At 37.6% G+C, this 16,875-nt stretch overlaps 3 protein-coding genes across 4 annotated transcripts in view; 2 read left to right on the forward strand and 1 right to left on the reverse strand.

The window, feature by feature from the left end:
• Positions 1–322: 322 nt before the first annotated feature.
• LOC139975131 (WD repeat-containing protein 73-like) lies at positions 323–6,795 on the forward strand. Of its 2 annotated transcripts, none has more exons than XM_071982770.1 (7): positions 323–771; positions 1,426–1,493; positions 2,025–2,208; positions 2,749–3,008; positions 3,459–3,895; positions 4,827–4,863; positions 5,221–6,795. In XM_071982770.1, exons 1-7 carry the CDS (start codon positions 731–733, stop codon positions 5,439–5,441), a joined length of 1,248 nt encoding a protein of 415 aa, XP_071838871.1. In that variant the 5' UTR covers positions 323–730; the 3' UTR covers positions 5,442–6,795. The 2 variants fall into 2 exon arrangements, with proteins under 2 accessions (XP_071838871.1, XP_071838872.1); XM_071982771.1 differs by lacking the exon at positions 323–771 and adding an exon at positions 888–1,048.
• On the reverse strand, positions 6,792–8,240 carry LOC139975132 (testis-specific serine/threonine-protein kinase 3-like). The gene has a single exon (XM_071982772.1). It carries the CDS (start codon positions 8,178–8,180, stop codon positions 7,362–7,364), a length of 819 nt encoding a protein of 272 aa, XP_071838873.1. The 5' UTR covers positions 8,181–8,240; the 3' UTR covers positions 6,792–7,361.
• Positions 8,241–13,094: 4,854 nt separating this feature from the next.
• Positions 13,095–16,875, forward strand: part of LOC139975254 (uncharacterized) — a 41,836-nt gene continuing 38,055 nt past the window's right edge. Inside the window, exon 1 of the mRNA XM_071983009.1 lies at positions 13,095–15,230. Coding sequence (XP_071839110.1) covers positions 14,443–15,230 — 788 coding nt within the window. The 5' untranslated portion in view covers positions 13,095–14,442. The remainder of the gene's footprint in view (positions 15,231–16,875) is intronic.

Genomic DNA, 16,875 nt, shown 5'->3' on the forward strand with positions numbered 1-16,875 from the left:
GTGATCTCTTCCATTCGACATTTTGCAGTTAATTAAATACATAATTCTCGTATCTCTTCGAATTTCAGTTTGGAATTTGAACAAGTTGAAACGATTTCCTGAATATTACTGTTGTCCTTATGAGGCCAAGTAGAAGAAATGAATTGGAGATCGTGGACAGCATTAATTCACTCCCCTTAGCGAGAGTCTTTTTGTCGATTTCCTCGAACGTCTATGTGTAATCTTTACTCAGTGATCATTTTTAAGTCCTTGTAGAAAGGTACGTATGGTTTACTCCCCTTACCCCTACCCCCTTACCCTTCCTACTTCCCTCCCCATGAAAGCGTTTCACATGGCTGCTTTGCTTTCCTACAAACTATGTGAACATATTTACTGAAAATAGCCCATCAAGAAACAATTTTATTCTGCAAATATTAAGCCCCGTTCACTAGATAGAAGCTATATCATTAGGAGTGGGAGAAAGAAGAGGGAGAGGAGAGGGGAAGGGATGGAGGGAGAAGGGACAGGGAGGAAGGGGACAAGGAGGAGGGGAAGGGTTGATTTGAATAGTGCAGGAAGTCAGACTTGATTGACAAAGCTGGTAGCACACGATTGCAGAAGGCAAGGCAGGTGTAACCTAACAACAATCACGACCATGTCACAAGCATTGCTACAGTAGCCGATCACAGGGATCCATGTATTTCTTTAAGACCTTAATCTCGCTCTAAACTGTTGATATTAATTAACAGAAATGGAGGATGACTGGGCCTGGATGATCAACTCTTTTAAAAAGTATGTACTAAGTAGAAATTGTTGCAATGTGTATGTAAGAAGCCGAACTCGCTATCTCGGTCAGTCGCATCTTGGGCATTGGACCACTTCCGCGAAGTTTGATTGACTTGTTGTCTACAGTAACATGTTACCCACCTCAAGATAGGTTAATAGCGCTATAAGTTAGGCACACTACCTGACCTTGGTTAAGGAGATATAACGAAGAAAAAAACCGTTAATAATATCGTGTGATAGGTGCTTTAGCATGGGAATTCTCTCACGCATATTGTATTACTTGGTGTGTGACTGAAAATGTTTTGTTCTTAATTAAAACAAAGTGGCTATTCTTACGAAATACGCATGCGCAGTTGCTTTAACGTGGCTATTTTTACGACTAGGAGTACTATTTTTACGACTAGGAGTAGCAATTATTTCCGGTTAGGGTTAAGGTTAGGGTTAGGGTTAGTGTTTATGGTTAGGTTTAGGGTTAGGGTTACCCCTACTACATGCGAAGTTGCTTTATTTACTTTACTGCGCTTGAATTCGCCGATGTCGTAAGAATAGTTTATAAATAATTGTTACGACTAGTTGTAAGAATAGCCACGGCCTAATTAAAATGAAAGAAATACATTTACTATTGACATATATACATGATATTTTTTGTCTATGAAACAGGTACAAACATTTACACATGTATGAACTTTCACAACCAACCAAAGTGCTAGAGTGGGCCAAACCAGAAGGTGAGTCTCAAATTCGTGTGTGAATCTATATACATTTTTGATACATTCCAATATGAAAATTTCAAAGTAGGCTAATAACGGCACAATTGAATATTTTATGCACGTACAAATTGCTTGCAGTCAATGAGGTTTAAAACTTTCCCGAATATACTGTCATGTATGGAACATATGTAATTTAGTTTGTAAGCTTAGTTTGTAAACTGAATGAGACATTTAAGCAATGTTATTTTAATTGGCAGGATTTAAATTTCTACATGTGATTCAATTTTTTTATTGAACCTTAATTTTTGTGTGAAAATTACTTTACTTTCCTAGATGAGAATAAATCAATGGAAAATTAACTGGAATTTCTTTTTAGTCGTTCATTTGGAGCTAATTGCTGCAGAGCCTTTCAGTCAATCCCCAGAGATATATCTGTATTCCATTTCCTTAACAACCTTAGCACCCCTTAACATTCATGAATAGTCATAGTTTTAAGGTAGTTTAGTTCACCTATTTAAAAACTAGTTCATTCTACTTTTTACTTGACAGGTGTGTTTGTCGCTGATTCTACATCAGTCAACAATCGTTATGAAGTTCTCATTCTGTCGTTACCACCCAAACTTGTTTCTTCACATACGGACTACAGCAAGTTGACTAAAGATAGAGATTTTAAGATGTTGTCTGGAGGCTTCCATAATCAACCTGTTCATTCTATGGCCATGGTTAGTAAGCAGTAGGTATATTGGTTATGTTTTTTGCAATCAGGTTCCCAAACACTGGATGTAGGGGAGGGAAGGGGGGGGAGGGGGACAGGAGCCATGTCCCCAATACATTTTCACAGGAATGTTTTTTATTCACACAGTTGATAGTATATAGCTAGGACACAGTTAGTCGAAGAAATATGGTACTTCTTAAAAAGGACAATAGCTAGGACAAAGAAGAAGCAAATAAGTGAATATGAAGAAGTATGGTATTTATTCATGCACTGTTTACAGCTTAAAAGACTCAAATATTAACACTCACATTCATTTTAAAGACAGTGTATACCCTCTAAGCTTATATGAGGGGAATGAGAGTGGTATTGAATTTGTTTTACATTTGATGTGGTTGAGAGGCAATAAGATAGCAAATCAGATCTCTAAGAATGCTTAACAACCCTTTTATTAAAGTAACCAGCAGTTAATCCAGCAAAGTTTATACACTACTGTATCAATGTGGTATCCCTTTTCCAGTAGTTGGTGAAATTTTTATGTTTTTATTTTTGTTTTGGCAGACATTTTGTAACATCAAGCCCATCAGATACATGTGATATGTTGCTATGGGAGATACAAGAAGACAAGGATTTTATTGTGACAAAGGATTCCTTTAAAGGTCAAAGGTCAGAAACATATGATGCTACGCATGAGACCTGTTGCTCATCTATCGCAGGGAATCCCCACGAGAAGTTTCAGGTCGCTAGAGGTAGCGTCTTTCAAAATCTAGAAGTTGTGGATTTGGAAAGTGGGAAGGCTTTGTGGTCAAACAAGGTTAAAGGTGAGGCAAGATGTTATAAAACCCTTTAATAGAGATTTTGTGGTCTCACTTTGTTTTGAAAGTATTTCTTTAAGGTTTGTACTGAATATTAAGGACTGTCTTTTGTATACCGGTTTTAAAGTAGTTCAGTCCAATACCTGAGAAATTCAACTGGAGGTTGCATAGGTCTATGGAAAGCACCATCTCACTTAGATTCCAGTTTCTTTACTTGTTAAGCAAATTTGACATTCAACAGAATGTAAGTTCGTACGCTTTGTTCAAATGTATGCAGGTCTGTCTGTCTGTCTCCTTTCCTTGCGTTGGTCCCTTGTCATTCATTAAACCCCTTTACGGACCAGCTTTATAAAAATCAATGTTTATATATATATATATATGTGTGTGTATATATATGTTCTATGTGTATATGTTCACATCACATAGATATACGTACAAACCTATTGTTTCCTCCAGATAACTCAAACCATCCAATTGGGAGTATTGACTTCACAGATAAATCCAGCATCTTGGTATGTGATGCTACTAATGGCCTGTTAAGCATGTTTGACACAAGATATTCCTCAGACAAAGAAACTACCACACATACAAGTTCAAGTGTTAAATCACAGTCAGTCATCTCTCATCCTGAAGAAGATTCACAGAAGTCTGAGGCTGATGAAGAATCAAGACCAAACATGGGAACGATTTCAGGGCCGCCTTGGACTTGTTCGATAAACATCCCGTCCAGACACAACAGGGAGACGACAGTTACAGAGGATGGCGGAAATAAGTTAGCAGCAGTGCTGTCCCCGAAGGGAGAAGTCATCGTGTATGACCTCAGGAATGTAAACAAACCACTCTGCAGTGCAACAGTAACAAACAAAAGGAAGGCGTTTTCTCCGTGTATCAGGGTAAGAAATAACTTTTGACAAAAAATTGTTGGTTACAAAATATATCAGAACTATTTTCAGATATCCAAGAAATACTGCAAAATAGTTACCAATCTTGTCATCAGCGATTTATGTACTGGCAATCTCAGTTCCGTTTATTCTCGTTGAGATGTTCAAAGATTGATACAAGGCTTCAAATCTAATTTCCAATATAAGTTTCTGCAATATTTTATATGAGATTCAATAATATATAAATCAACAGTTCCTCTCTCTTTCGTTAAGTCAAATGTCTTATTGTTGATATAAACTGATGCTTAAACTGATGCTTAATTGCAGTTTCTATGAGGTGGCTTTGATAAATTTCTTGGATGCTTTCCCATTCAAAAAACCTATAACAATGTAAAGTTGTACCTGAAAAGTAATTGGAAGATGTTAACTTTTCCACTCTTACCATTTAGATATCACAAAGTGTCTGAGTGACCAAATGCCAATCAAAATGTTTGCTTTCTTACAAAACTTTCATTTGGTGGGGGGAAAAAAAGGAAGGGTGGCTTTTTTTGATCAATTACATTATGTTACATTTTGAGTAAAATTCTGCTTATAAGTAATAAAATAAAAAAAAGGAAATTGTTTAAAGGGGTGTAGCATGTGTTTAGTATTTATTACTTTGTATATTGTGCACACCTCTTAGTGTGACTGTTGTAGCTGAGTTTAACCCTGAATGCTGCTTTAAATGTGCTTAGGATTTTGTTCATATTTGATACTATTAGTGTCAATATTGGATAAGGAAAATGTTTCCAATCTGAGCATGACACATTTGAAGTGTACAAACACATGTAAAGAACTCAAACTCATTACTTTTCCAAACAATTTTTCAATTAAGATGATTTTTTTACCATCAATGACTTTTAAGAAAATTACTTTTATTGTGTTGTCATCTCTCTCATTCCAGTGGTCACCGACACAGAAAAATTTACTATCTGTATCTGGTAAGTTGAATACAACAAGTAAATTGAAGACCATTTTCATTGATATTTAATAAACCTATTTTGTTGAGAAATTTAGGGCAGTAAAATGAAATTCTTGAACATTATGTATTGCCTTCTTTAGTCTTCCTGTTTCTCATCTATGTGGCAATGGATCTTAAAATAGCAAAATTTCAGTTTTAATTTACTAACAATCTGAAACAGTTAGTCACCACAAAAAGTAGCTTAATTCCTGTGATTTGCAGACTAGGTTGCATTCTTATAGATGACTGCAAAAATTTATAAATTGTTCCTTCAGTGTCAATATTTTGTATTACATTTGTTGGTATGTCCTCCCCTCTCTCTCTCTCTCTCAAATAGGCTGGGATGATTGCATCAAGATCTATGACATCACAACTTTCAAAAGCCAACCTAGCAAATCAGAGCTAGCAGAACCTATGTTTATCCATGATGGTCACACTACCACACAAGAAGAGGCATCATGGGTAGTTAATCACATCTGGCACGAGGAGGAACCGAACCTTCTTCTTTCAGCTGGCAGTGATGGATCATTACATGCCTGGGAATGGCTCCCAACCTGATATTTCTGAAGGGAAAAACATGTGTCACAGGAATTTCAACATAGTTGTGGAATGTATGAATTGTATCTTACCAGTGTCTTGCCTCTGAAGAAAGTCAAACAAATTCTTCCAAACTTGCGAGAAGAATTGACAGAATGGTGTTACTTTGAACAAGAGTTTACTGGGTAGAGTTTAAAGAACCAACACTGGGCATGTTTGGAAAATTGATGTTATACGACCTTCCTAAGGTATGGTAAGGTATGGTATGACTTGCCTTATGGCATAGGTGGGTTTTATTAACCTTGGGGGAAGCAAGGGAATGTTGCCTGTTCAATGTAACCCCTGTAGATATGAGAGATGTGGGACAGGGTTGGGCAATTCAAGATTTACAGGATAGACAAAAAGCATATGAAGCAACAGTTGGTGTCACAAACTGGATATATTTGCCTCACTATAACAGCAGAGCTTCATTATACCACTGCTGCCACAAAACAGAAAATATGCGGTAGCTAGTTACTCGGTTTTGCCATGCATTCTCAGTCAAGGTGAGTCGTAATGTTTTATGAAACCTGACTAAGCTAACATTCTCAAAGCTGACATCAGATGCCATCAATGGATATTGAGGCTAAACTTCTTCTTTGGTCCTATGCAGTTCCCCTAACCTTAAATATGATCTTTGAAAATAAATTAATGAAGCACAGCAAATGTGAATGTTGGTTGTCTTCTTATGGTATATATATGTTAGAAAAAGTGTGGATGATTTGTTTCCACTTCTCACCCCCCCCCTTCTCCCACACCCCAAATAAGAAATGGAATAGTATTGGTACAAGTACTTACTTGTTGAGAGAGAAATCTCACATTTGTTGGTGATTAATGTTTTATGATATCTCAAGACAACAAATAGTAAAAGGACAGGGAAACAATGGTGTCCTTTGTTAAATGGTTTTGAATTGATTGATTTATTTATGAAAGCTTTTATTGGTTCAGAAATAGCCAGATTAATACACACCTACCTAAAGAAACAAACATAAATGGTTTTCATAAAGAAAACAAAGAAGCCATTGCTACATTTGGAATGTTTCGAAACATTTCGTCATTTACGACATGTTGTATTCCTTCTCAGCTATATTTCCTTCTTTTTGACCGAATCAAGATGATTCCCTCTTGACTTTTAGAACATTGAATCTAATGGAACTATGTGTGTAAGCACCCCACTCTTCTCTCATCTTAAACAGATACAAACAAAAGTTTAATAATAAGAAGTTTGTCCCTTTCCCAACAAACCCATCTACCAGAACATCAGCAAGGTGGGGTGGGGGGGGGGTAGGGACTCAAGTAACACAATTTCGATTTTTTTTTTTTTTTTTTTTTTTTTTTTTTTTTTTTTTTTTTAAATTAACATAGGACATATAATCTGTTACTCCCATTCATGACAAAATTTTACTTACTATAGCCTGTATGAAGTTTAGAATCCTATATGACCAAATATCTCCTGACACTGGAGTCCTACATCAAATAATCTTTGCAGTTTCAAAACTGTACCTCGTCAAGTATTTCAAACCCGTCATTTTCACATTGTGAGGTTAGATAGACTGCTGAAAGGTAGTCTGTATAGGCCCCAAATTATAGAACACTATAATTGCTAGAAGTTTTCAAAAAGTACTTTCCTGGAGGTCTGTACTCTTCAAACTGTGCTGCGACATTTTTAAGGAACACACAAGATGACAGAATGTCCCAGTGAGGACAGTTTCCTCAAAGGTTGTAATATAAACAGTTTAAGAATTATGACCAAAGTGACCTTATTTGAATATCTAGCATATTTGGGACCAATACAACATACCTTTAAAACACACTTGTTAATAGCAATGAGTAAAACCTATTTATTTTATGGCATACTTCGCTTCCTTCCCAGAAAGATGCTCCTTAATAATAGTGATACCCCTAAAGAAGCCATGGATGATCTTTTAATTGTTCCATTGTCTGTCTCTTAGCAACATCTCTCTCCAGGACCATCTCGACAAACTCCCTGCATCTGTCATTGACTGTTTTCAATGGGCGTGGCCATCTCAATGGTTCACCAATCCTATGTAGTATATCTGCAACCCCTTGACTTCCAAATGGTAGATACCCTGTTACCATATTGAACACTACTACACCAAAGGACCACACATCTCCTGCCATTAGGTCACGTGATACCCTTGTTATACCCTCTGGCGAGGAAAAAGCGACAGATCCCTTCCAAACGACTTCTCCGTCAGAATGAATTCTGACATCTTCCGCAAATCCAAAATCACAAAGTTTGACGTTCTTTTCTCCGTCTAGTAAAATGTTCTCACTTTTAATATCGCAGTGGGCGATGTTGTGATTATGCAAGAAAATTATAGCTTTAGCAAGCTGATTGGTTAATTTCGTGGCGAGGTCATTTCGAAGCTTTCTATTGGTTCGAATTAATGTTGCTAAGGTTCCCCCCATAGCATGCTCCATTACCATCACAGGATTCTTTCCCACTTTGAATAAATCGATGAACTGAATTATATTTACATGATCTAAATTTGCCAAAATGTTCGCCTCATTTTGGATGGAACCTGTAATATCATTTTGATCAACTTCGTTGCCAAGGGGACCGGTCCTTTTAAATTTCAAAACGACTTCACGGTTGCTTCTTTGACATCTTGCTAGAACGATTTGTGCTCCCGAAGCACGTCTTCGTAACGTTTCGATCGGCGAGTAACCTCGCTCTAAAAGGTAACTGCGGTCCATCTCAAACTTTTAGTTCTTTACAACCATCGTTTGAAAGTTTACCATTTGTGGAAGGAAGAAAGAGGTGCATATCATTAAAATGTGTAATCAATCGGTGTTTTTGTGTGGGGAGGGGTGGGGTGGAATGGGGGTGGTATGGGGGAGGGCAGGTAGTAGCAGGGCGTGACAGAGTGTTGTTACTATCCAAGCGGTATACCGGGAGGCCTGTTTGCACGAGAATACTGTTGTGCAGCTCCGACAGGGATGGGAGACCAGACATTGGGGGGGGGGGGTGATCATGTACACGCTTTACTTAAAGTTATAAAAAAATGTTCCATTTCGGATTCCTTCTGCCCGGGGACATAAACCTCCAATGGGAAACTCGAGTGGGGAATGGGGAAGGAGAGGGGCTACGATTAATGATAACCTAACTCTCGCCTTCGCTCCGCTGTGCTAACATAAAATTCACCGAGCATTACAAAAAATAATTGCTGCTAAGTAAAAACAAAACCGGAAAGTTTGGAAGAAAATCACAAATAGGGCTACTCGTAGAATTAGGAAAGTACGTTACCTAAATATTTAACCATATCGATGACCTTTCGCTACGATCTTTCTACTTCGACTGTTTCAGTGTTACCGTACCCGCGGCCGACTAGCATTATTAACGCATCGTTTAGGATTCTTTGCATGCCACAACTGTTGCGCGCGCCCTTTCTTCTTCTTTTTTATAAGCGCGCGGCCAACTGCGCGGTTTATACCACGCCTATCAGTTTTCAATGCACTATGCCCATCCGCTGTGGAGCACGCGTAGCTTGCTCTATTCCTCCCCGTACCGTTCGATCAACGCGAAGGCAGAAAACATAGAACATTTTGTGTTGACAATTATCGGTGTTCCACCGATGAATACATCGCTGCTTTCGTTGTAACACCGTATGATGTTTTAGTGCGTGTTAGATTAATGTTTGAGCCAAAGGAAAAACTTATCAACTTCAATCAGTTTCGTTGACCGAATTAGCCTTACAACTGCAAAACAAATATGTGTTCAAAATTCTAGTGAAATATTGCGGTCAGTTCCGATACGTTTTTTATTCAGTCGGGATTAGAATATCAATTTTCAATATCTCCATAACGACAAGTTGGTAGGCCTACTGTATGTATATTTCCCCTGAATGCTATGTATGTTGTCATTAATATCAGTCAAAACAAATGGGCTACGAAAGTGTTTATAACCATAGACTTTCGTTTCCGTAACCAATGAATAATGAATACCGTAGTTACAAATACTGAAACTGAAGAATGGTAACTTATATATTTTAAAATGATTTCAAAGACACATAAAGCCCCTGCTTCCCCCTTAATGAATTAATAATCCCTTACCTGTACCCCCCCCCCCCCCGCCGCGTCTCCTGGCTATTACCCCTGCTGTAATGATACCTTTAACAATGAATAGTCCAATTTTCTACTCCTCCACATTCCTACCGAGGCCACCTGCCTCCTCCTCCTTTCTATTGAAAATGATGAATGAATAAACTCACCCGATTTATTAATCGCCAAAAGTTAACCATTTTACTTGGTAGATGAAACAGGGAGTTGTTAACAAATCCCTGGATGAAACTCCCAAGAAACCTCTTGTGATACTGCCAAGTGCGTTCACCTGCAAATATTGAAACCTGCTGGTACAGTATACGATTGTAATGCTTGTTCGAAGGGCTGTTATTATACCTTGAAAATGGCGCTGAGTGATTCCAAGTGCGTAAACATATCGATGTTGTAGGCCTAGATTATTTTCTTAAAGTTCACTTATTGAAGAAAAGTATCGTTTTCATTTAATACTGTCGTTACTCTTCTTGTATGATTTTAGCCTGCTCAGAGGTCTTCGTTCCCGTTCTGTTATCAACCAGGCACCGTATATACTCGATAGAACCAACGTTCGTCACCCGGGTTATTTTGAAAGTTAATGCGACCAGTACATACTGTATTTCACTGCTGAGCATGATGTGACCATAATGCACATATTATGTTGCTATTACATTACATTGGTGTTTCAAAGTTCCTGCAGAATCTATCCAGCTTTTGCTTATAGCACGCATTCCAATTATAACTATTTGTTTCTGTTCACACAGCAGTATACAATGTGAATCGAGTGTAAGACAAATATTATCAGTTTGGTGCTAATAGTCCATGTGTAAATACGTTTATAAAGGGTTTTTAGAAATCACATCAAAACGTGATTGTTACAATCATAATATTGATCTTTCTCTCTGTTGATATATGCTGATTGATCCACGAAAGACTTATTTGCAGCTGAACAACGGGATGGAAAAAAATGATCCTGCATGGGAGCAGAGGTATAGGGATGTCGACTCTGACAGCACACTCTGACATCATGAAATCTTTTGAGATCTTTTATAATGAACTGTAAAAGAGGCGCTTAGAAAAGTTATAGGCTGTGAAGGTTATCGTGTTTCAGATGTTCCTGCATTTACAAATAATACTTGATCAAGTTTAAAAAATAAATATCATGTTTCAGATGTTCCTACATATAAATACAATTAAGACTTGATCAAGTTTAAAAATTGTATCACTATCAAGCCACTAATACAGGTCGACGTTAGATTTGTCTTTCATCACATTTCTTTTAACCAATAATGTACATACCTTTTAGATGAATTAGCATGAATGGTATCATTGTTGAAATATTTTTAGAAGAAAAAGATAACAAAAGGTTTCTTCAATAATGTCATCAATAAGTCTTTAATTGAATTGCTAACATATGTACACGATTAGATTTTAACATTTTTGTTTTCGTTTCCATAATAATGAACATGGAAGAGGTGTAAAACGTAGACAATATATATATATATATATATATATATATATATATTAATCTTAAATATGTAAATATATACCTTATGTAATCTTATATCCACTACATTCATTTACTAAAATTAATCACACTACACTGGGTATATATAAATGTTGTTATTTTCATAACTTAAAATGTTATTTAATCATTTAAAAACAAGTTTCACTCTCCCTTTTATCTTCCTGTCTAGTCCAAAACAAGAATTCACAATTAATAACGGCGATCCGCGTAGTGCGTTAGCTGACAATCTTTTAGAGGGCGCTAGTCAAATTTCCCATAGCCGAGCAATACTACCATGGTAAGGCGATGGAGTTTGATTAGTTAGGCCTAGTTCAGAGCGTGTCGATGTGTCAGCGGTGTAATCAATAATTTTAATCAGTAACATTTATTATAGCTCATGAGCATATTTTGTGCTGCACACCTGTGTTGTTTTATTCCAAATGATGTGTAGGCTATATTAATCCTGACCATATTAAAATATATTAACATACTAACTGGGGGAGGGGGAGGAGCGGAGGGGGAGGGGCGTGGGTCCCACCACTCCTACACACTGTATGTTCCCAATCGGAGCGTCTCCGCCCCCACCCAAGTAAAGATTCTTATATTTACTAAAATGTATAATTCTGATTTATTAGGAAAACTTTGTCAACATTTCATATTTTACCCCCTTTGTCCTGTTTTGTGGAGAATCTGGAAATCTTCATCCTCCACCCTCATATACAGGAATGTCATATTGCTCCCAAATTCTCTATCAATTGATACAAACATATAGAGTCACCTATTGGGCTCTAGAGTACCAAGTAAGCTGACAAATGGAACAATATCTGTACATTTTACATGCAATTACATGGATTCTTGTATTGCAAGAATGTGATATTTCTTAATTGGGAAGATGAGCAGAATTATATGAGCTTCTTGCACACCTGATACATTATTTGGTAAGATAAGTTGTGACAGGTTTTTTTGAAAGGATCTGTTAAGGAACCATTGGTAAAAAGCCTAATTTTTATACTACTTTTGGATTTGGTCTTGTCATTCCCTTCAGTTGGTTTAGTAGGGAAACCTAAACGATCGAAACTGGGGGCTGAAAACCGGTAGAGTTTGCACGGGCATATTCCCTAAAAGAATGCTACTTTTGCATATCCTACTACGGTGGCCCAAATATGGGACTTTGAATGTTAATCTTCAGTGAAATTATTAGACCTAATGTAAAGTGTTAATATGCCTCAGAATGCAACATTTGATGTCTAAGATTGATTAATTTGTCTAGAGTAGGACCCCGAATTGGAGCCGGATTCAACGACCACAGTATCACACTACCCCATTTCTAAAATCCTGCATCCGACCACTATTTATTATCACGTGGGTCTCAACATCCCTTTCAGTCTTAGGACCCACCCTCCGCACTCCTACGTGTGAATACGGCCATGAGATGACGCATCTAGTACAACAGAGCGGCTAGATTATCAGTTTCCCTTTCCGCAAAGTGGAGGAATTTTAGTCAACCTAAATTTCTTGAGCTTCTGTCGGCTTCCTAAGCCTTGGTATCCTTGGTAAACTAATAATCGCAGTCGTCTGTCGCAAATGCTTTTTTGCGGATTCCGCGGTCAATTACCGCACCAGCCAACTTACTATGCTATATTTGTCACTGCAAAACAGTTGACAGAACTCACCAACTTCTACTGAAATAACAATAAGATTTTGAAAAACTATACTTGGCCACGAGGCCCTTCGTCCATACCCCTTCTCAGTAACCATATGCCCTAGCCTTAACGTTGATTCCAAACCCTAAAGTGGACCATAATCATATGTATACGCTGTTCCTTTCACCCCTTGCTCATAACTGTTCTATGAGAAACATTAGCTATACTAGGAAAATTGATGACGTTATCTGGTTTCCCACAATGCTTCCGCGATGTTGAAAGGGAAAACTTTGAAAATATATTTTTCAAGTACAGTATCATTTAAATTTACACCATAGTTCATTTAAAAATATTATTTGTATTAATAAATTGCTTATTAGATTGAATTTTGTACTTTTTTGCTAATTTGTGAAATATTCACAAAAGTTTAAATCGGCCACTTTTGTCATATGGCTAGTGCTAAAACCAATTTTCCTACAGATTTTAATGACTTGCCTACTCTTTTTCGTCCATCATTTCTGAGTCTTTGGAAGATCTAGTGTGTTACTATAACCCCACATCAGTGGAGAGAGGAATCATTATTTATTTGATGTTGAAGTCGTACCGTACAGGAAACTTTTAGTGTCTTATTTCAGATCAATACCGAAGGATATCCGGAAACACTGGCTATGTCATGGCGCCTATACTTTGATACTCTGCCTAGTTTACCACATTCGACATTGATTGAGCCTAACGTGCTGTAGGTGCGGAAGGTACGGTTTTCACAATCACTAATAGTACTGGACCATATACTGGACACCGGACCATCCCCCCAAAATGGCGGTCATTGTCCACGGAAGCAATTGCAGCATTTGTTGCCCATATTATGTACAGACTTGATTTGCATAACTTGCCCAGAAGTCTTATGGACAGGTACATTTTTTCGCGGTTATAGTACCCTGTTTCTAATTACGTGTACCCTACGTGATTAGTGTAGCATAGCCTAATGTGAAGGCTAAGTTAGTGTGCATTAAACTTACTGTAGTAACAAAGTTAACATATGGCAAAACTAGCATTAAAGTCGAGACATCAGTGTAGGTTGTCCATAGGTGTGTAATAAAATATTGCCCTAAGGAACCATTATACACCAGTGAACTTTGTTAGTGTCTTTGCCTTTTTAACTGCCTTAAAGTTTAGGGCTATCCTAGCATAGGCTGTGCATGTTGCTGGGGTTTGACCAAAATTGGTAACATTTTCGCACCTTTTAAGTTATTGCTGATCCCCTTGTATAGAACAAGATGGCCTAGAACATATCCTATCCTAGTTCTCTTTTTTTTCTGGTCATCCTTATCTCAAAAAGGAACTGAAAAAGAAATTGGATATATATTACCAAGTAACCTACACATTAAGATCCACAGTCAATTAAGTTTGTGTGGTGAAATAAAATATTATCATGGCACAGGGTTTGAGAAACAACCTTAAGAAAGATCTTTCATTAATAGGGAGACTAGCTTCTCAACACAGATAACTGTTGTAGAAACTAGGCTTACTCTTCTGTTGAGACCAGAGAAGTGCAGAACTTCCTCACAATAAAGGGATAATCGAGCCAAAGTGAAATGTAATACCTCCATTGAGCCATGTTCAAGTGGAACTGTAAGTTTCTAAGACACTGTAAATGTAAACTGCAGTATAGGAGCAGTTACTGAAGAACTAAAGGCTCCTCATTGATTAACTGTATTTGCATTTTTGTGAATGTGAAATATATTGTGGAAGATTCAATTCATTAATCTTCGCAATGGCAGAGAGTTTAAATCCTGTTCAACATTACAATGGAAGAGAGGAGAGAAGCGATAGTTTACAGCGGAGTGACCAAGAATCGGACACGGAAGGCCAAGTAGGAAACTCGTCTCAAAGTATGAAAGGATCACGGCCCAAGAAAAGTGCTTTCCAAATAACAAGTGTAGTGACAAAGAAGGCAGACAACAACCATGGTGCGGATGACGTCGATAGTCAAGATGAACTAGAAGAAAGTAGAGTAGAGGAGGCCTCATCGTCTGAATTATTAGATATATCTAACCTTTCAAGGGCTAGTCAAAACTCTGAACTTGATAAATCTATAGTTGAAGATACTGTTCCAAGTGTATCTCTACCTGATAGGACAAGATTACCTGCTGATATAGTGAACATAGAGGAAACGGCATCGAATGATGGAACAGGCGAGACTAATGGTAATGGCCCTTCTAGATTTAGGGTGGTCAAAGTCCCAAATCCTGAGCCTGTTAAAAGGGGCAGATGGACGTGTAAAGATTTCCCTACTGAGAAGAATCAGGGACAGTTGATACAGGAGAGATCAGATATTAGCAAAGAAAACATTCACTCTGGGAATTCAAGTGCAGCAAGCTCTGTCCATTTTGTACCCGGTGAAAATGCGCCTGATCCATCTGGGGGTGGGACCGGAGAGGAGAAAGTGTCTGCTAAGAGGAGTGTCTCTCGTCAGACGAGTTCCAGGAAGACGAGTGTCTTGGATGAAATGGTTAAAACCATGATCACAGGAGACGAGTCAAAAGCTGTTGATGATGAGAGGTGGGTAGATCTAATTACTTTCTTGTTTTATTTTTCCTTTTGCACCAGAGAAATCATATGCGCTAGTTGAAAAGCTGTTTAAAGTAAGTCAAATCGTCTGAGGTGACTGATTTTCTACTCAACCATGTTATTTACAATCTTTGAGGCAGGCTTTCTATTTGATTATATATGTAAAATTTGCACTTGGATAACCAATGTGATTGGAATTTGAAACAAGAAAAAGCCAAGAGAGATAATCCAGGTTGTCCCAGGGATGATAAGGGTTCTACCCTATTTTAAAGGCAGACCTTTAGTTAGATATGATAGAAGGAGAAAGTGCAGACTGATTTCCTTATTCATGGATGATTGGACTGCCCTCAGCAGAAGACAATCCTTCAGCCGCAAAAAAATTGGTAGTTGTAACATGTATTGTACAGTATGTATTTTAGATCCTCCTGCAGGCAGGAACTCACAAAGAAGCCATCATTGGCTTATCAAAAGCCGCAAGCTGACCGAAGTCATTCTCTTAGATTCATATTTAATGTCCATGATTATGAATTGTCAATTGTAAACAACTCTGTAACTGTATGACATACATTAATCTTGGAGTGACTCGAACCGGTTACAGTACAGTTACAGTATGTCAGATGACAATCATAAAATTAGTAAAGATTTCAGATTTTTGAATGGAGTAAGTTAATGTTTATGTGCCATGTCGTTCTCTCCAGAGCACTGAGCTATAATTTATTCTACAGTGTACACCACAGTGACATCATGCATTTTACCTGTACATTACAGTGTCCACTGTATAGTAGGACTTCTAGGTACATTGTTTTTGTCCACTAAATATTGTACAATATTGTACAGTACAACAGAACCTGCAAGTTTTTGTTCAGAAATGCAACTGTGACCTCTAACTCTACTGTGACCTCTTACGCGATATTTCCCAGCCGGGCGGGAAATTATGGTTAATACCAGGAAATACTGGGGAATTAATGGTAAATATACAAAATAATGAGAAAAACAACTATAGGTAAACTGTGAGCAGTAATGACTCTGATTTGCATGGAATAGTAATCCAGTAAAACTCAATTACAGTGTAACTTACTAATTAGGTTCTTCATCTAATCATTCATATAATTATAAAAGTTCGAACTTCAAACTGTGTAATGTTGAAGCTTAGCATGTTACTGGCTTCATTTTCTGCTGCATGGCTGTTAGTGCTTCTGAGCTTTCCAAAGTCATCCACCAGTTGTTTAATCCTGTTAGCACTCCCACCTACCTGTATGGTAGAGACATGACTTTCCAGAATGTAAACATTCAGATTTTTATCCACATTACATAATCGACAGCATCCAATGACTATGATAAAATTGTTTTCATGCAAAAGAAGTTGGAGGAAAGTTGTTAAATTTTGCAGGTTTTGCAGGATTGTACATAGGACTTACAAGTTTTAATAACCTCTTTTTTTTTGTGGTCATTTTCTGGGTGATTTGGTTTGAGTTGCTGACATTATAATACTTTTACATGCATCAACAATTTGAAAAACTGGAAAATATTCAGAAATATTTCCCAGTATATCTGCCACCTGTGGATAATTTATCCCTGGACGGGAAGTACCCGGCAGTGTTGACCGCACCAGTATTTCCCGGCCAACCTGCTCACT

The sequence above is a fragment of the Apostichopus japonicus genome, chromosome 10 (assembly GCF_037975245.1).
Source record: "Apostichopus japonicus isolate 1M-3 chromosome 10, ASM3797524v1, whole genome shotgun sequence".
In the NCBI taxonomy this organism is placed as follows: Eukaryota; Metazoa; Echinodermata; class Holothuroidea; order Aspidochirotida; family Stichopodidae; genus Apostichopus; species Apostichopus japonicus.